At 40.7% G+C, this 16,711-nt stretch overlaps 1 protein-coding gene across 1 annotated transcript in view; it reads left to right on the top strand.

Annotated features, from left to right (window-relative positions):
• Positions 1-15,404, top strand: part of LOC148024211 (PNAS-3-like protein) — a 77,149-nt gene extending 61,745 nt beyond the window's left edge. Inside the window, exons 7-9 of the mRNA XM_087693836.1 lie at positions 12,586-12,661; positions 14,587-14,677; positions 14,754-15,404. Coding sequence (XP_087549962.1) covers positions 12,586-12,661; positions 14,587-14,677; positions 14,754-14,873 — 287 coding nt within the window. The 3' untranslated portion in view covers positions 14,874-15,404. The remainder of the gene's footprint in view (positions 1-12,585; positions 12,662-14,586; positions 14,678-14,753) is intronic.
• Positions 15,405-16,711: the final 1,307 nt, after the last annotated feature.

The following is a 16,711-nucleotide window of genomic DNA, read 5'->3' as shown; positions in this document are numbered from 1 at the left end:
TAGATTCTTGCAATTTTTATTTACCTTTTCTTGAGTGCAATTGGAAAAGTTTGAAGAGCTCCTTCATCTTAGGCATCACCGATATCTTACTAAAAAAGAGGAAGTAAAATGAAGTGGTAAGATGCGTACCTGACATATGAGTGAATGAAGGTGGAGAAGTGTGTAAAAGATGAAAGAGGGAAGGATGGAGATGGTGGTGGTAGAGAGGAAAATGGTTTGTACTCGATGCTAGTTTCCATGTTAGGATGGTTGGTCCATTGTGGAGCTTGTGTCCTTTCTGCAAAATGGAGCATTTACAATAGATTCTTGCAATTTTTATTTACCTTTTCTTGAGTGCAATTGGAAAAGTTTGAAGAGTTCCTTCATCTTAGGCATCACCGATATCTTACTAAAAAAGAGGAAGTAAAATGAAGTAGTAAGATGCATACCTGACATATGAGTGAATGAAGGTGGAGAAGTGTGTGTAAAAGATGAAAGAGGGAAGGATGGAGATGGTGGTGGTAGAGAGGAAAATGGCTTGTACTCGATGCTAGTTTCCATGTTAGGATGGTTGGTCCATTGTGGAGCTTGTGTCCTTTCTGCAAAATGGAGTATTTACAATAGATTCTTGCAATTTTTATTTACCTTTTCTTGAGTGCAATTGGAAAAGTTTGAAGAGTTCCTTCATCTTAGGCATCGCCGATATCCTACTAAAAAAAAGGAAGTAAAATGAAGTAGTAAGATGCATATCTGACATATGAGTGAATGAAGGTGGAGAAGTGTGTGTAAAAGACAAAAGAGGGAAGGATGGAGATGGTTGTGGCAGAGAGGAAAATGGTTTGTACTCGATGCTAGTTTCCATGTTAGGATGGTTGGTCCATTGTGGAGCTTGTGTCCTTTCTGCAAAATCATTAGATTAGTGTAGTGAATCTAAAGGGAAAAACTCAAATTTAGCTTTAATCTATTGTTGAGCTCAATACATGAGGATGAGATTTTATTCAACTTGGGAGATTTCGTAAGGTTTGTGGACTCCATGATAGTTTGAAGACTCTGTGGACATGTTGGATGGAGGAGCAAGGTGTGAAGTCCATTGCCTTGCGTGTCTTGATGTGCTAGGATCGGGAGCATCATGATGATGTGGTGAAGATGTGTTTGAAGTCATCTTGCTCTCTTGTTGTTCTTGCTTCTTGCGAAGGGCTATCAAATCAAAGGTCAAGGTTTCATGGAAGAGAACCTTGCTCTGATATCTTGTGAAGAAACACCCTGACGCAGAAACATAAATGAAAGTGTACGACAAAAGTGTAAACTCAAAAGAACATAGTTAGGGTTTGGGTAGCTCAGAGACAATGAATACAATGGAATTTGAATAATGATTGAATACTGACTATACAATGGTTCATACAAACAAATGTGCAAGAATGAAAACGGTACCTTGAACTCTCGTGCCTTGAGGATCGAGTCAAAGGTGTTGAGTAAGAGAGTGTGTCATATTCTTGACAGATCCCAAAACGCAGCAAGGCAGCCTCTAGATGTTAAACAACAGCAAATGTAGTAGTGTGTGGTGTTGGATTAGTTTCTAACAAGAGAAGAGAGAGAGAACTGCAAATGTAGCAAGTTGATGATGATGTGGCAGGCTAACGGCAACAAAAACGTAGGTATAATGATGTGACAGGTTGATGGCAGTAAAAATGTAGGTATGATGATGTGGCAGTTTGAACAACAGTTGCAGATCACAAACACAGCAGTTCAGCAGGTTGCTGACTGTAGACAACGTGGTTGATCAGCAAACCCAACAGAAATTGATGTAGATTGCATGATGGAGGTTGGAAACAGGTGCCTAATGGATGGAGATAATGTTGGGCATCCTTGGTTGAGATGTCCTCTACGAATGTGGTGTGGTCAGTGAAGCTAGAGGGTTTGAAGCTCGCAAAAACGAGATTGGAATGAATAGAGGGCAGCATGCCTATTTATAGAAAATTTCAGAACCTCACACAGTTGTAAAACTCTCTCAAACCGTGCACCATTTAGGGTTTTCATTAGTTAAGCATTTTTGGGGCTGTTTAAGTACTAATTCAGCATGTAATACTTATGTTAGCTCAACAATTCCAACTTGGCTTTCTTCTTAATTAGTAACGTCGCATGTTTTTTTCTTTTTGGTTGCACATACACAACCCCAAATGCCCACAACTGGAGGCACCTCCCACCTAAATATTAGCCATGGACCAATGTGGCCTTCTACTATGGATAATAAAGAAAATCCATGAGCCAAACAAATGATGGGGCTGTTTAAGTGGCTAATTCAGCATGTAAAGCTTATGTTAGCTCAACAATTCCAACTTGGCTTTCTTCTTAATTAGTGATGTCCCATGTTCTTTTTTTTGGTTAGACACACACACACCCAAATGCACACAAGTGGAGGCACCTGCCGTCTAAATATTAGCCATGGACCAATGTGGGCTTCTTCTATGGATAATAAAGAAAATCCATGAGCCAAGCAAATGATGGAGCTTGATTGCAATTGGGATCCTCCTTGTCCTACCCACCAAGGAGGACTGTTCACCCAAGTGTTCAAGGGACAAGGGCCCTGACCACAGGGACACACCATGTGAACATATGTGGCTGTACTCATGATTCTCTTTTGGAGCTTGAACCCACAATCTGTAGGTCATGAAGCACAAGCCTTACTAGTAGGCCATCACATTGGGGACATGTTGCAGGAAATATTAAATTTCAGACCTATTACATTTTTATTTTTATTTGATTGGAATTGCCTAAAAATTTCAACTTGTGAGTTCAGATTTTAAAAGTAATGTGTGGTAGTAGCTGTTGCGAGCATTCAACGTCTGATGGTTCTGTGGTGCATGACAGAAAGAACAAAGAAGAAGAATAAGGAGGGACGCGATTTTAAGAAGCATGATGGGGGTCCATAGCTGCAGGTCAAAATAAACATAACTTCATCTTGGGCGCACTTTGACATCAACTTTTGGGGTTCAGAAGGGGCAGACGATGGGCTGTGTGGGGGCAGCACGGGTGTCGATATGTGTGGGTCAAGTTTGGAGAGATTCCTTTTGTATGCCATGCTGGTCAATGCCTCAGCAAGGTTGCATGGCTTCAAAAGGAAGAGCCCAAATCATGTCAAGTTGAAAAGTACCTTGTCCTAGAGATGTGGTGCAAACACGCCATAGAAGAGTTGGTAGAATCATTTGAATTGATTTGATATTGAACTGTGAGGCTTGAGTGCTCCTTTGCCCACGCTTTCAGGAGGGGGATGTCTGCTGCTCTGTGATGATACCATCCTTTGGTGTGGAACTAGTGAGATAACTTACCTTTTGGCCTATTATCCATCTCAGCTGATGGACAAATGTAAGAAGCTGGGAATAGCAAATAAGTGTTAAAAATGTTGATATTATACCAATGTCAGTGTGACATGGCATAATATCAACATTTTTAACACTTATTTGCTATTCCCAGTGCTGGGAATAGCAAATAAGTGTTAAAAATGTTGATATTATGCCATGTCACACTGACATTGGTATAAAAGGAGAGAAGACGTAATTTCTCGTATCTTTTTGACACATTAATACAATTACAGACTTTCTCTCCCTTCTTGCTCACAGCTTCTATGGCTTTCTCATCTTTCTTGTCTTTCTCTCTCTAAATCTAGTCTTTCTCTCTCCTCGTCACTCTTATTCTCTCTCTTCCTGCAGTCTTTCTCTCTCCTCTGCAGTCTTCTCACTTCTCTTTCTCTCTCCCTGGTTCTCTCTCTGACAAGTGGTATCAGAGCTTGAGTCTTTGATCCATTATTTTCTTCCATTTTCAGTCCCATTTTCCTATTTCAAAACCAATTTCAGACAAAAATGGTACAAGACAGTGACTAGTGGAGTGCTGCAGGACACCTACAGTTAGCAAGAGACAACATCTGGAGATATCCAAGTTCAGATATGGCGGGTAAAGGCTTAAATGGCTGGACGTCATCAAATTTCATGCAAAAATGGAGGTAACTAGGGTAAAGGATGGTTAACCGGGTTTAGTTAGAGACTAAACTACAATTACTTTTCAAAAGAGAGTTTCTCTGCTCTCTCCTTCAAGCTTTTGGCTGAAGCTTTCATGGTGGTTGTCAAGAAAGTCTCAAATATCTCTCTCTACTGAACATCTCTCTCTGTCAAAGCATGGGGCAAAGAATCTATGTTGCATGAGCTTCAAGAGGAGTACCACAGTTGAGGTGTGTTGCAGATTTCAGCCAGACTACAGCCCGAAAATTGCGCTGGATTTCCTGCTCTCTCTTCCCTGCTCAGCTTGCTCCACATCCTCAGCCATTGACCACAACTCTTGAAGGCTTCATCAAGCACTGATTGGCAACAATCTTCAGCCTCTGAAGCATCCTGATCAGTCATTCTCTTGCTCAAACCCTAATACACAGCAGGGCAGCCATAGCCACAGACATGGAAGCTCAAATTTCTCAAAATTTTGGACCTTCCCGACCTCCAAAGCTTCTCTAAAGCTAAGTACAAGCTGGATAGACTCCAAGATTGAAGACATTGAAGAGATTTCAGCCCGTGCATGACATTGGAGCTCAAATGGAAGGATTATTTTGGGGCTTTTCATCAAGGAGCTTGAATCTTTGAGGTTCAAGTGTTCAAGCAAGGCTGGAGCATTGATTCTTCAAGGATTTCATCATATTGAAGCTTGTATGGACTGATTTCATGGAGATCTCAAGCTTTATGATGGATTTATGATGGATTATGAAGAACTTTTGCATCAACAGGGTTGAAGCTGACATCCATCATATTTTTCAAGCTTAATGGAGGTATTTTCCTTTTACTAATCTCTGAAATCTCTCAACAATCCTATTGCTAATGGCCTTTCCACTTGTTGATGAGAGGTTATTGATCAATTAATTCACTGGATTGATCAATAGATCAGAGATTAGTGTTAATTTTCCTCAATTTCAGCCTATTTCATTGAATTTCATTTTGATCCAAACCATTACTCATCATAAGTATCATTTGATCAGCTTGATGCATAACCTTGATTTGTTTTGTTGAATTTCTCTCACCCAAGCTGAAATATTGTAAAAGGGTAAGTACTAGCAATCAGTGAGTCACTGAATTGCATAGGTAAGATCCTTCTCCCATCTCAATTTTTCTTATCTCAATCAATTGCATCTCATGAAAGGCTGAATGAATATTTCTAAATTGCATATCATGCTGATTGCTTAGCACACTAGCCTCTGCCATGTTGATATTCCCACCGAGGAAAAAGGTGGATGCCGGGGGAGATAGTGGGACAAAAGAGAGGTGACCCTCCCTCACTATCGAAGATCCCGAAGGGGTGCAACCAATGGACTCGGGGGGAACTTTGCCCACCTCCTGGTGATTCGGAGCCCATGTAGGGAGCCTGTCATGCCGTTTTATCCCTCACACAGGTACAACGAGTGGAGGATTGAAGATTGAAGACTTTCCAAAGACTCAAGTACCTACAGGACCAAAACAGGGTAAAACAGGGAATTTACAGGTCACTTACAGGGTATTTACAGGTGGATATAGGTACACCCTTCATTGCTGAAGCACAGATGCAGGTACTACAGGGTACCCACAGGTCCTATATACCCCTTTGCAGGGTTTGGTAGCCATTTGGGGTTACTATCTTGCATTACAGGGTCAAAACAGGGCACTTACAGGTCTAGACAGGGTGCAGGACTGGACAGTTCAGACTCTGAAATCCAGCTACAGAATTTTCTGTCCTAAACGTGTTATAGCGTGCTATAGCTCATTTCGAAGAGGGCATTGTTAGCTTCGATTCGCACAAAAAAGTTCTGAAATCGGAGCTTCCTAGCCAAAGTTATAGCCGTTTTACTGACAGGGGGTACTGCATCATTTCGAAGAGGGCATTGTTAGCTTCGATTCGCACAAAAAAGTTCTGAAATCGGAGCTTCCTAGCCAAAGTTATAGCCGTTTTACTGACAGGGGGTACTGCAGGATTGCACTAATATGGCAGGACATAAAGGCAAAAATAAGGTCTAGGAGGATTATGCTCAGCTAATCAGGGATTCCATGATGGATAGCACACTTCAAGAGAACCCCGAAGAGCTTCAACAACAAGGAGAAGTCAGTTTGCTCAACAATACTTTGTGTGCCCATGAACAAAGACATAGGGAACGACATGAGGCCATCTTGTCAAGAATGGAGCAGATGGTTCAATCTACTGATCAGACCAAGGCTTCTATTGATAAGTTGGTAGAATCCAACGAACAACTCATGGCACAAATTGCTAAATTTATGCATTTGCAAATGGCATCAAAGGAAGTTAATGAGAAGGCTTGTTCAAATAGTGGCCCTTCAGTCCCACTTCAGCCATCTAACCAGAATGGTCATGGAAATGGGATTATTGGAAGAAGAGGCATTCCAAATAGTCAGTATGAAGTAGGAGAAGCTTCACAAAGACATGATGACTATTTGGGCAGTTTGAATGGGGCCAATACTCAAGCTTTTGGACTGCATACTCAAAAATTCTAGGGGTACTTTACCAACAGGAAGATTACATGGTAATTCTCAGCCACCTGTTGGAAGATTTCAGTCTCAATTTGGAGGTTCTGTACTTGGAAATCCTGATCAGCCAATTTTGGGACAGCAACCCTTTCATGAAAGAGAATTCAAGGACAAAATTGTTTTAGCCCAAATTCAATGGCCAGTCATCTTCACCATCAGAATTAGAGGAATGGACCTCTAAGATGGAGTCCTACTTTGATATATATCCTAAAACTGATGATATGCAGATTCACTTTGCTTCCTTGCACCTAGAAGGATTTGACCATACTTGGTGGAGGTATATCAAGAAAGAGAATGTACCTATTGAGAATTGGGAAGCTTTCAAGGCACTTATGGCTGAAGTCTTTGTTTCGCCTCTTGAAAAAGAGAAGCTAGCACGAAGATGGTATGGTTTGGAACAAAGGGGCCTAAGTGTAAGAGAATATACAAACCAATTCCTCAACTTGACCATGTATGTGGAAAGCATCAGTGATGAGGCCAAGCTACACAAGTTTATGTATGGTTTAGAACCATCTTTGTCAGCTGATGTTATGGCGCAAAATCCTACTTCACTTTTCAAGGCTATTGAGCTTGCGGAGCGCTATGGAAGAAAGTATAGGAAAGAGTCTTCATTTCAGCCAAGTTATGGACAGCCAAGGACTGTTTTAAAGCAAGGACAAGTTGGTAACATTTATGGCAGCAATCATATGCCTAGTGGGAGCTTACGGATACTAACTTATCCTCCATTCAATGCTTCTAGGTCTCAAAGTAATTTCAGGACAGCAAACAGTCCAAAGGTTGAATTTAAGTAGGGTGACAACAAGCCTAAGTCCACTTCAGCTAATACAAATCCCAAATCTATTCCCATGGATCTTTACAAGGAAAGGAAGGATAAGGGCTTATGCTTCAAGTGTGGAGAAAAGTATACTCCTGACCATGCTTCAAAGTGTGTATACAAAAATGTCAAGCCAAAGCTTCAGAGTATGCTAGTTTTTGAGGACTTTGAAGATGACATAGATGAAGCTAATGCAGTGACAATCAATGCTGAAAATGAAGATTTTGAGGATGACGGTGGACAGGAGTACTTTTATGATCCAGCCGACTCTTTTCCTTTTGATCCAGGCGGAGATGTTCCATTTGATCCTGGTGGATCTTGTGATGAGTCGCTTGCTGCCACTAATTGTTCTATCTCTATGGATGCTTGGACGGGATCTAAGAGCCCTAATACACTTCGTATGAAGGGAAGCATATGTGGAAAGCCAGTGTTCATTCTGATAGATAGTGGCAGTACTCACAGTTTTGTTAATAAGTCCATTATGGACAAGTTGAATTGTGTTCCCACAGACTTACAGCAGCCCATTAGAGTACAAGTGGCTAATGGTGAAGAGGAAATCAGCACACAGATTTGCCCACAGGTTTCTTTGCAGTTGGCTGAAAATTTTGAAGTCAAAGTAAACCTGATCACTTTGGAAATGGGGCCCATAGATATTGTACTTGGTTGTGATTGGTTGATGACATTAGGCAGGATTACTATGGATTTCTCACAGTTATATATGGAGTTTTTCTCCAATTACAGGGAATTCCTAGTAGATCTGATTTTCAGCTTATCACCATTCAACAACTCAAGAGAGAGTACAAGAAGCGCTCACAGATATTTGTTTTGCATTTGAACAAAGAAACACAGGATCAGCCCAATAATTCAGCAAACCATCCAACCTTGACAGCTCTTCTTGAGGAGTATAGAGATTTGTTTGAAGTATCTACTTCATTGCCTCCTAAGAGAGCGGTGGATCACCCCATTGATTTGGAGCCCAACTCAAAGACAATCAATAAGCCACCTTACAGACTATCAAAATGTGAACGAGAGGAAGTAGCCAAGTAAATCAAAGAGCTTCTTGAAATGGGATTTATTGAACCAAGTTCTTCACCTTGTGCATCTCCAGTCCTGTTAGTCAAAAAGAAAGATGGATCTTTCAGAATGTGCATTGACTACAGGGATCTCAATAAGATAACAGTGAAGAACATGTATCCTATACCCAGGATTGATGATTTGCTTGATGAGCTTAAGGGGGCTCAATTCTTCACGAAGATTGATTTGAGATCAGGGTATCATCAGATTCGCATGAGAGAGGGTGATGAAGTCAAGACTGCTTTTAGGACTGATCGTGGGCTCTATCATTTCTTGGTGATGCCATTTGGGCTTACAAACGCTCCAGCTACCTTTCAAAGCCTGATGAATAAGATCTTGCAACCTTTCCTCTTTCAGTTTGTCTTGGTGTTCTTTGATGACATTTTGATCTATAGCAAGACTTTACAAGATCATTTGTCACATATGAGGAGAGAGGCTTTCTTTTGGGATGCTCTTGCAGATAGCAGCTTCAACCAGTTAAAGGAATTACTTACTTTTGCTCCTATCCTAGTATGCCCGGATTTCTCCAAAGAGTTTACTATACAGTGTGATGCTAGTGGCCGTGGCATTGGGGCTGTTTTGCTTCAGGAGCATGGAGTAATTGCATTTGAGAGCCGTAAGCTTACAGATAAGGAGATGGCCATGAATGTTTATGACCAAGAAATGTTGGCTATCCTGCATGCAATCAAGAAATGGCACAGTTACTTATATGGCAGCCGATTCAGAGTACATAGTGATCATCGGGTACTCAAGTATTTCCTTACTCAGTCAAATCTCACTCCAAAGCAACGACGATGGGTAGCTACATTACAGAATTATGACTTTGACATTACTCATACAAGGGGCAAAGATAACATAGTGGCTGATACTCTTTCTCGTATGTGGGCCTGCAAAGTGTCAGCCATGACAGAACTACATAATGATTGGATTAAAGAACTACAGGAGGCCTATCTTTTAGATGAGGAATTCAGCCAAATCTTTCAGAAATTACAGCAAGGTCTTATGGAAGAAAACTCGCATTACCAGCTTAAAAATGGTCTTATTTGGTGGAAGGGCAAGATTGTTATTCCCTCTACTTTTTCTTTCAAGCGGAAAATTATGGAGGAGTTACATTCTTCGCCTTTAGTTGGACACTTGGGAGTTTTCAAGACTTATGACAGGATCAACAAGAGCTTTTATTGGAAAGGACTGTGGAAAGATGTCAAGGACTTCGTTATGAAGTGTATGCCTTGTCAGCAAAATAAGGATAGCACCCATAAGCCAGGAGGTTTGTTACAGCCATTGCCTATTCCTACGGGTAAATGGACTCATATTACTATGGACTTTATCACTTGCTTACCTACTACCAAGAAGGGGTGGAATAGTATTTATGTGGTGGTTGACAGACTCACCAAAGCAGCTCATTTTATCCCAACAAAAATTCAGTTTACTGCTTCTCAAGTGGCCAATCAGTTTATGAAGCATATTTTTAGACTACATGGATTACCGCAGGTGATTGTCCATGATAGGAACTCAAAGTTTATGAGTAACTTCTGGCAAGCGGTATTTACATCTATGGGCACTAAGTTAGCTCCATCTACGGCTTATCATCCCCAAACTGATGGACAGACAGAGAGAGTTAATAAATGGCTGGAGACTTATCTTCGCCATTTTTGCTATGATGTCCAAACCTCATGGGATTCTTGGTTACACCTGGCTGAGTTTGCTTATAACAATTCCACTCATGCGAGTATAGGAGTTTCACCCTTTGAGGCTTTGTATGGTTACAAGGTGCCCTTACCCACAGTCATCTTTAATGAAAAGATCAATCCTCATGGGAAGGAAGAATTGGAAAGAATGCAGACCCTTCTTCAGCAATGCAAGGTGAATTTAAGGAAGGCTCAAGATCAAATGAAGATGTATGCTGATGAGAAGAGGAGGCCTTTAGAGTTTCAAGAAGGAGAGCTGGTTTTGTTGAATATGCCCAAATCCAAGTACTCTACGTTGAAAGATGGATCCAGTAATAAGCTTGCCCACAGGTTTTATGGTCCTTACAGGATCCTTAAACGGATTGGAGATTTGGCATATAAACTAGAGCTTCCCTCTTCTACAAAGATTCATAACGTCTTCCATGTTAGTCAGCTCAAGCCCTATTATGGTGATCCAGTGGATATAGTTGATGAGCTGCCACCTATTGATGAAGATGGTCTTGTTCAGTATATCCTAGAGGCTGTTATAGGTCAGTGCGAAAAGAAGCTTCGATCACGTTCTATTGTGGAATATTTGATCAAATGGAGAGGTTTACCCTCTGAATAGGCTTCTTGGAGACCTGATTCTATATTGTGTTAGATATGATCAATGCCCCACCCTCATTAGGTGCTACCAATGATCCATGGTGCTCAAAGTTGTAAGGCCCCCATTATGAGGAGAAGCCAAATGTGAGCCCGGACATTGGTGGAGTCCTGACTTGTATATCAGATGAGGTCTATGTGACCGGATGGCAAAAAAGGTGACCATTGTGGGTCTAATCTTTGGGTTAGACGGAGAGGTTAAGCTGGTAGTAACGACCTTCGCGGGCTATAAAAGCTAAACCCCTTCGCAGCCATCATACACTCATCTTTCACCCAGTCAGAGTTGTTGTTCCAGCTAGCCTTAAGCTCTTCACCTATCTTCTGTCTAGATCGCTATCTAAGCTTCACACAGTGGAAGCGCACGGGTGGACAAAGCCATCTTTGTATCAAGTGTTTGGAGTTAAAGAATTTACTGATTCTCCTCTTATCTATTGTGTATTCTCTATCTCTTTCTCAGATTCTGTTCGCTGCGCCGTGTATTATTTTACATATTGGATGAGTATCCATACTTGAGGGAGACATTGGTGGCTGAAGCCTATTGCTTATGGAGCTAGTATTGATGCAGACTGGTTCAGGACAGCACGTTGTTTTAGAACAGTTTTTATCGTACCTAATTTTCAGAATTAAGCTATCTACATGGGCTTAAAGTACTCTTTAAGAGCTTTGTTTTGATATATGGTACATCTCATTTGGACACTTCTATCAAAAGTTATGGCAGATTTGGTCCAGCAGGGACTGTTTATTCAGCAAGCTGTCTACTTTGTTCTGGGACTATTTGTTGAAGATTTTATGGCTCCATTTGCTTCTGAAGTACTTCAAATCATGTATATAGTTGGGCCTTACTTCCGTTCTTTAAATTCAGCTCTTGTAATGGTCATTCTTCATTCATTTCCCATTTGTAAAGCTGTAAAACAGAGTAGTACTCTGTTCTATCCATCTCTTCTCTAGTTGTTTCTAGGTTTGTTTTTGAGGACAAAAACTTTTGGGAAGGGATGGATTGTAAGAAGCTGGGAATAGCAAATAAGTGTTAAAAATGTTGATATTATGCCATGTCACACTGACATTGGTATAAAAGGAGAGAAGATGTAATTTCTCATATCTTTTTGACACATTAATACAATTACAGACTTTCTCTCCCTTCTTGCTCACAGCTTCTATGGCTTCCTCATCTTTCTTGTCTTTCTCTCTCTAAATCTAGTCTTTCTCTCTCCTTGTCACTCTTATTCTCTCTCTTCCTGCAGTCTTTCTCTCTCCTCTGCAGTCTTCTCACTCCTCTTTCTCTCTCCCTGGTTCTCTCTCTGACAACAAACTCTTGCAGGTTTTTTGCTTTGCTCTCAACTGAGAATTTATCATCCAGTCATAATCCGTTTCCCACTGAACTGTGTGTAATGGAGCTGGTTCATAGCAAGGTCTTGGATGTTTACATATGTACTAATCGTCGCTTGACCAGCTGCAACAAGAAAAGCTGGGATCTTATGGGATTGGAATGGTGAATAAGGCAAGGTGCCAGCAAGCATAGATAAAAAGAATCAGGGATGGAAGTGGCAATAAAACTTTTTCATTTTCTGTTTTGGGTGGTGGGGCCCGAGGTATGTGTAGAGCAATTTATGTATCATTGAAAGGGATATGTTCTATTTTGTAGTTCGCCTTTGTAAGGGACTTGAACCTTGTTGTAATAAGAAAAAAATTAAGCATGTTTTTGTCACTGACTATTTTGTGGCTTTAAGCTTTTTCTCAGTTTGCGTAAATCTCACTTCAATGATCTTGTTTTTGGTATTTTTGAAGGGAAGGGTGTTAACAATGCCAGGGTGATAACAATCTACGAATGCTTTTATTGCAGCCACTGGTAAATCAGCAGGCTTTGGACAGTTGAAGAATGGTTTTGTTTTTAATTGTTCAACAGGACTTGCACGAGTGTAAGTTTTCTGGTCTATGGTATTCTTTTTGCTGCTGTGTTCCTTGTTTTCTGATTTTCTTGCTCCAATCGTAGGCAATCTGATTAACCTTTTGTGAAATTTAGACATATATTCACCTTAGGAAGCATTGCACAAGCAGGAACGCTGTGTCTAAAGGTTTTTCTTTTTTTGTGCCCTCCTGAAGGAATCCTTTGTAAAGTTGCTTCTGTCTTCATTTTTTTCCCAAGGATATTCCCTTCCTTTTTGAATTTTTCCTTTTCATGTTAACTGCTGTTTTTCCCCAGAAACATGGCAAGAGCATTCATTCACTGCACTCATGTTGTTTCAAGACTCGAAGTACTATGCATTAAATGGATGCATTTAAGATAACTTTGTCTTATGCATTTTAAAGTTCAATAACTGAAGTGGAAGAAGTAAAATCAGTGGGATGTCCAAATGACTTTTGACTAATGGATATGAGAAAGATTACTACAACAATCTTGATGACAAGAACTGGGAAATCAGTGGAATCTCATTTCACATTGAGATATAGAGAGAATGACCTCTTCATGGTCAATCTCACTCAATATAGATTTCCATTAACTTAGTCCTTTTCTCTGAATCACGTTTGCTGGCCCATGTGTGTCTGGTTACCTTCTCCTTTGAGAAAGGTGCAACTGGTTCAGTTCTTGGAGGTTGTCCCATGTTCAGAGTATGCTTAACAGCTGCCAAGATGCCTCAATGAGTTGAGTTGTTTGTGACATTTGCACATTGTGCTCTCTATACCTGGCTGGTTGACAATTGTAACAGTTTATCTGATCTCTCATGAAAAATCACCCATAGGTTTGTGAAACAGCATTAGTATCCGCTTTCAACTGACACTTGCACATTTTCGCTTGTGTTGTACTGAGTTCCACCTTTTGTGCAGCCGTTAAAATCTGTTCACCATATTCACTCTGCTTGCAGCCATTCTGTATATGCTGCTTTGCACGAGTTTGTGTGTGGGGTCGGTAGAGGTCCAAGGGTGATAAGGGGCATCTCATCAGCCACCCTGCATGCTGTGTAGAACCATCACGTATTGTATGTAGCAGACCTGCATCATCTGCTTCCTCACTTTAGACACCCTCACAGATCAGGGTGCAAACCACATCCAAAAATATTATATGAAGTATTCCCCCAGACATCATGGAGGACACACCCTATGCTTCCGATAGATGACAACTCATTAGGGAGTGAAACAATGCAATGTAAACCTCATACAGATCACACAGACTGACCTTTCACCTGATGAGCATTTCGAGAGACAGGTGACAAGATGTCTGATGGTTTGGCTGCCAAAACCTTATTCATCCCTTTTTTTGAGATTTGATAGCCATGCTAGAAGAGAGAGAACTTAGATTTCATAGAGCGACATTTTGAAAAGGATATGTGAGCATGGAGTTGCCATGCTAGATTAGAGAGAACTTTGTGTATTGGATTTCAGAATTCTTTCATTTTCTAAGGAGATAACATTGAGCATAAAGGAAGTAGATCTATGTGATAGGCAGTCCTTGATATCTGAGCAAGTCTCCTGGTTTTTGCCGATAGTTTGCTTTCACAGAAAGAAGGTTTCTTTCAACACTTGTTCTTTAGTATTATGCTGGTTGAGATTTTTAATGTTCTTACATGGTATATGTGGCCGTAAGTCTTCTTTCATGGGGTTTATGGTTCATGCAAATGAATATCTTATTCCACACGAAGCTATAGTCTGGTCCTTTCACATGTTACATAAACAATTTAAGCAATTTGGTCTCCCTCTCTTAGTCTGGTGCAACTTTTCCAGCCACAGGAACATCATTGAACATTTGTCAGCGAGCATTTTGTCTGTGTTCCAATGATGGATTTGTAGGAGTCAAACACCACTTGGGTTTGAAAAACTGATGTGAGACCTCAATGAGCTGATGCAGGCTGCTGAGCAGGCCCACCTGTCCTGTACTCGATGCACTCGGCAAAAGCTTGTCTTTTGAAATTGCTGTGGGATTAAATGGACGAGTCTGGGTAAGAATCTTGATTGCAGGCAATGAGTCTCAAAGTATTTTTCTTAGTTGACTTAGTCTTCATTCTATTTTTACAGGTCAATAGTCCTTCGGTATCTACAGTAATCCTTGTTTCTAATGCCATTATAAATGCTGAGTTCTTGAGTGCTGCTCAACAGCAAGTGATGGTGCAGAAATTGCTACAAAGGGTACAATGATTTTGAACTATTGAAATGCTCGTGTTGCTGGAGATCCACCAGTTTCCTCGTGATCAAAGGTAATTCATCTTCTAGATCTGGGTATGATTTGCATCCTCACCAGTGTTTAGAAGTTAAATTACAGAGGCCCTCATAGAGAATTCTAAGATTTCAGCTTCCAGATTCAGAACCTTCCCTGGTACAGTTATTTGCAAATTATTGTAATTTGCCCAAGGGCAAAGTAGAGTAGTAAGGATTAAAATGTTGTCTGTGATGGTGTTGCTCCACTTGTCCTCGGCCATAAGATGAGCATCACTCCCGCAATACACAAGTAAATATAACAGAATATGTGTGAGGAATGTTTACATACTGTAAAATGCAATAGGTCAAACAGTTTTGTAATCCTTACCCACATTGACGATTCATGTTCAGTTGTATCCCCTTCAATCAATGGACATGAAGGAAACCCTCTATTCATGCTATGTTGCTCATCCTTATAACAAGGAGTTACTCTTTCAAGTTTTTAATGTGTACTCAACATTCAAATTCAGGCTTCATTAATTCCATTGAATGTAGCATCCTTTGCATCTGGGAACAGCTGGAAATCTGCCTTGTAGCGCTGTGCCACATCTTTTTGGACATTAGTAGTTTCTATGGGTGCTCTTGGCACACCATGCCCAATTGTGTTGTTATCACTAGTGTGGACAAGCCTGCAGAGCAATTTTTGTTCAGTGGTTTGACGAATCAAAGTATGTTGGGAACCTACTCTTCAAGAAGTGCATTCATGGGGAGGGGGAACTGAACCAAAACAAGACGGTGCTAAAAGGTAAGTGCAATAGCAAGAGTAGAGATATGCATGTGCTTCATCATAGGATAGAATGCGAGAAGCCTTCACCAAGAGATGAACTGATGTGCAGGTTCTAGTCAGGCATTTGATTTAGTGCCCACCTCTAGCCATTGCTGACATGGGAGAAGCCACAAGGGCATGACAATGGCATATGCGATCCCCAAATATCCAACAGTCTGTTATTTTTGACAGGAGTAAGGTCAAATTGAATGGATATCCATTATGTTATGAAAGATCAGGAATTTGAGACATCGTCTTGCCTAGCTTTTAGGCATCATACACCACTGTTAGAGAGTACCTGGGAATTAAAAGCAGGATTCACCAGAAAACGAAGGAAAATACATGCCAAACAAGAAATGCAAAGATGCCATGTAATCCCAAAAAGAGTATTGATGCTATTTGTCATGAGAGAGCTCATAGATGAAAATGTTCATGAAAAAGGTTGAATTGTTGGACACCAGAGGATCTATACAGTTTGCATTTGAGGCGTTTGGTTAGGACTAACACACCCTAGTAGGTTCAGTTCAAAGATGCTTATATTGGCTTGCATTGGATTGTTCGGTGCTTGAAGAAGGCTCATCAACATTGGTGATTATGGTGAGGCCAATATGACATTATTATTGCTTCACAAAAAAAAGAAAGAATGGTAGAGGATGGGGAGGGTCTCAGTGCAGGGCAAAATTCGCAAAGAAAATTGTCATTGAGATAAGTTGGTTTTACAACAAATCATAGTTAGCAATTGGGAGTTGGTTTTAATGCTTGCATTGCACAGTACATGTGCCTATTTATGGAAGCAAGCAAGCTTAATGAAAGCATTTGACACATTTCCTCGAGGTGAGTGGGATGATGTACCATTGGCATTTCTTTAATAGGATCAAATGCAAGCTTAAAATTGAAGCAACTTTGGTAGGTGAGTCCTTGCAATGCTTGGGGGTGAAACACATGTTCTTGTCTAGCACCTCCATTTCTCGCCCTAGAGCAATGGCGCCATGGGCCATACATTGGCAAGATT

The sequence above is a fragment of the Lygodium microphyllum genome, chromosome 15, assembly GCF_053477565.2.
Source record: "Lygodium microphyllum isolate KBCC chromosome 15, Lygodium_microphyllum_v1.1.10, whole genome shotgun sequence".
NCBI lineage: Eukaryota > Viridiplantae > Streptophyta > Polypodiopsida > Schizaeales > Lygodiaceae > Lygodium > Lygodium microphyllum.
The sequence above is the reverse complement of the archived record's forward strand: the minus strand, read 5'-3'. Positions and strand labels throughout refer to the sequence as shown.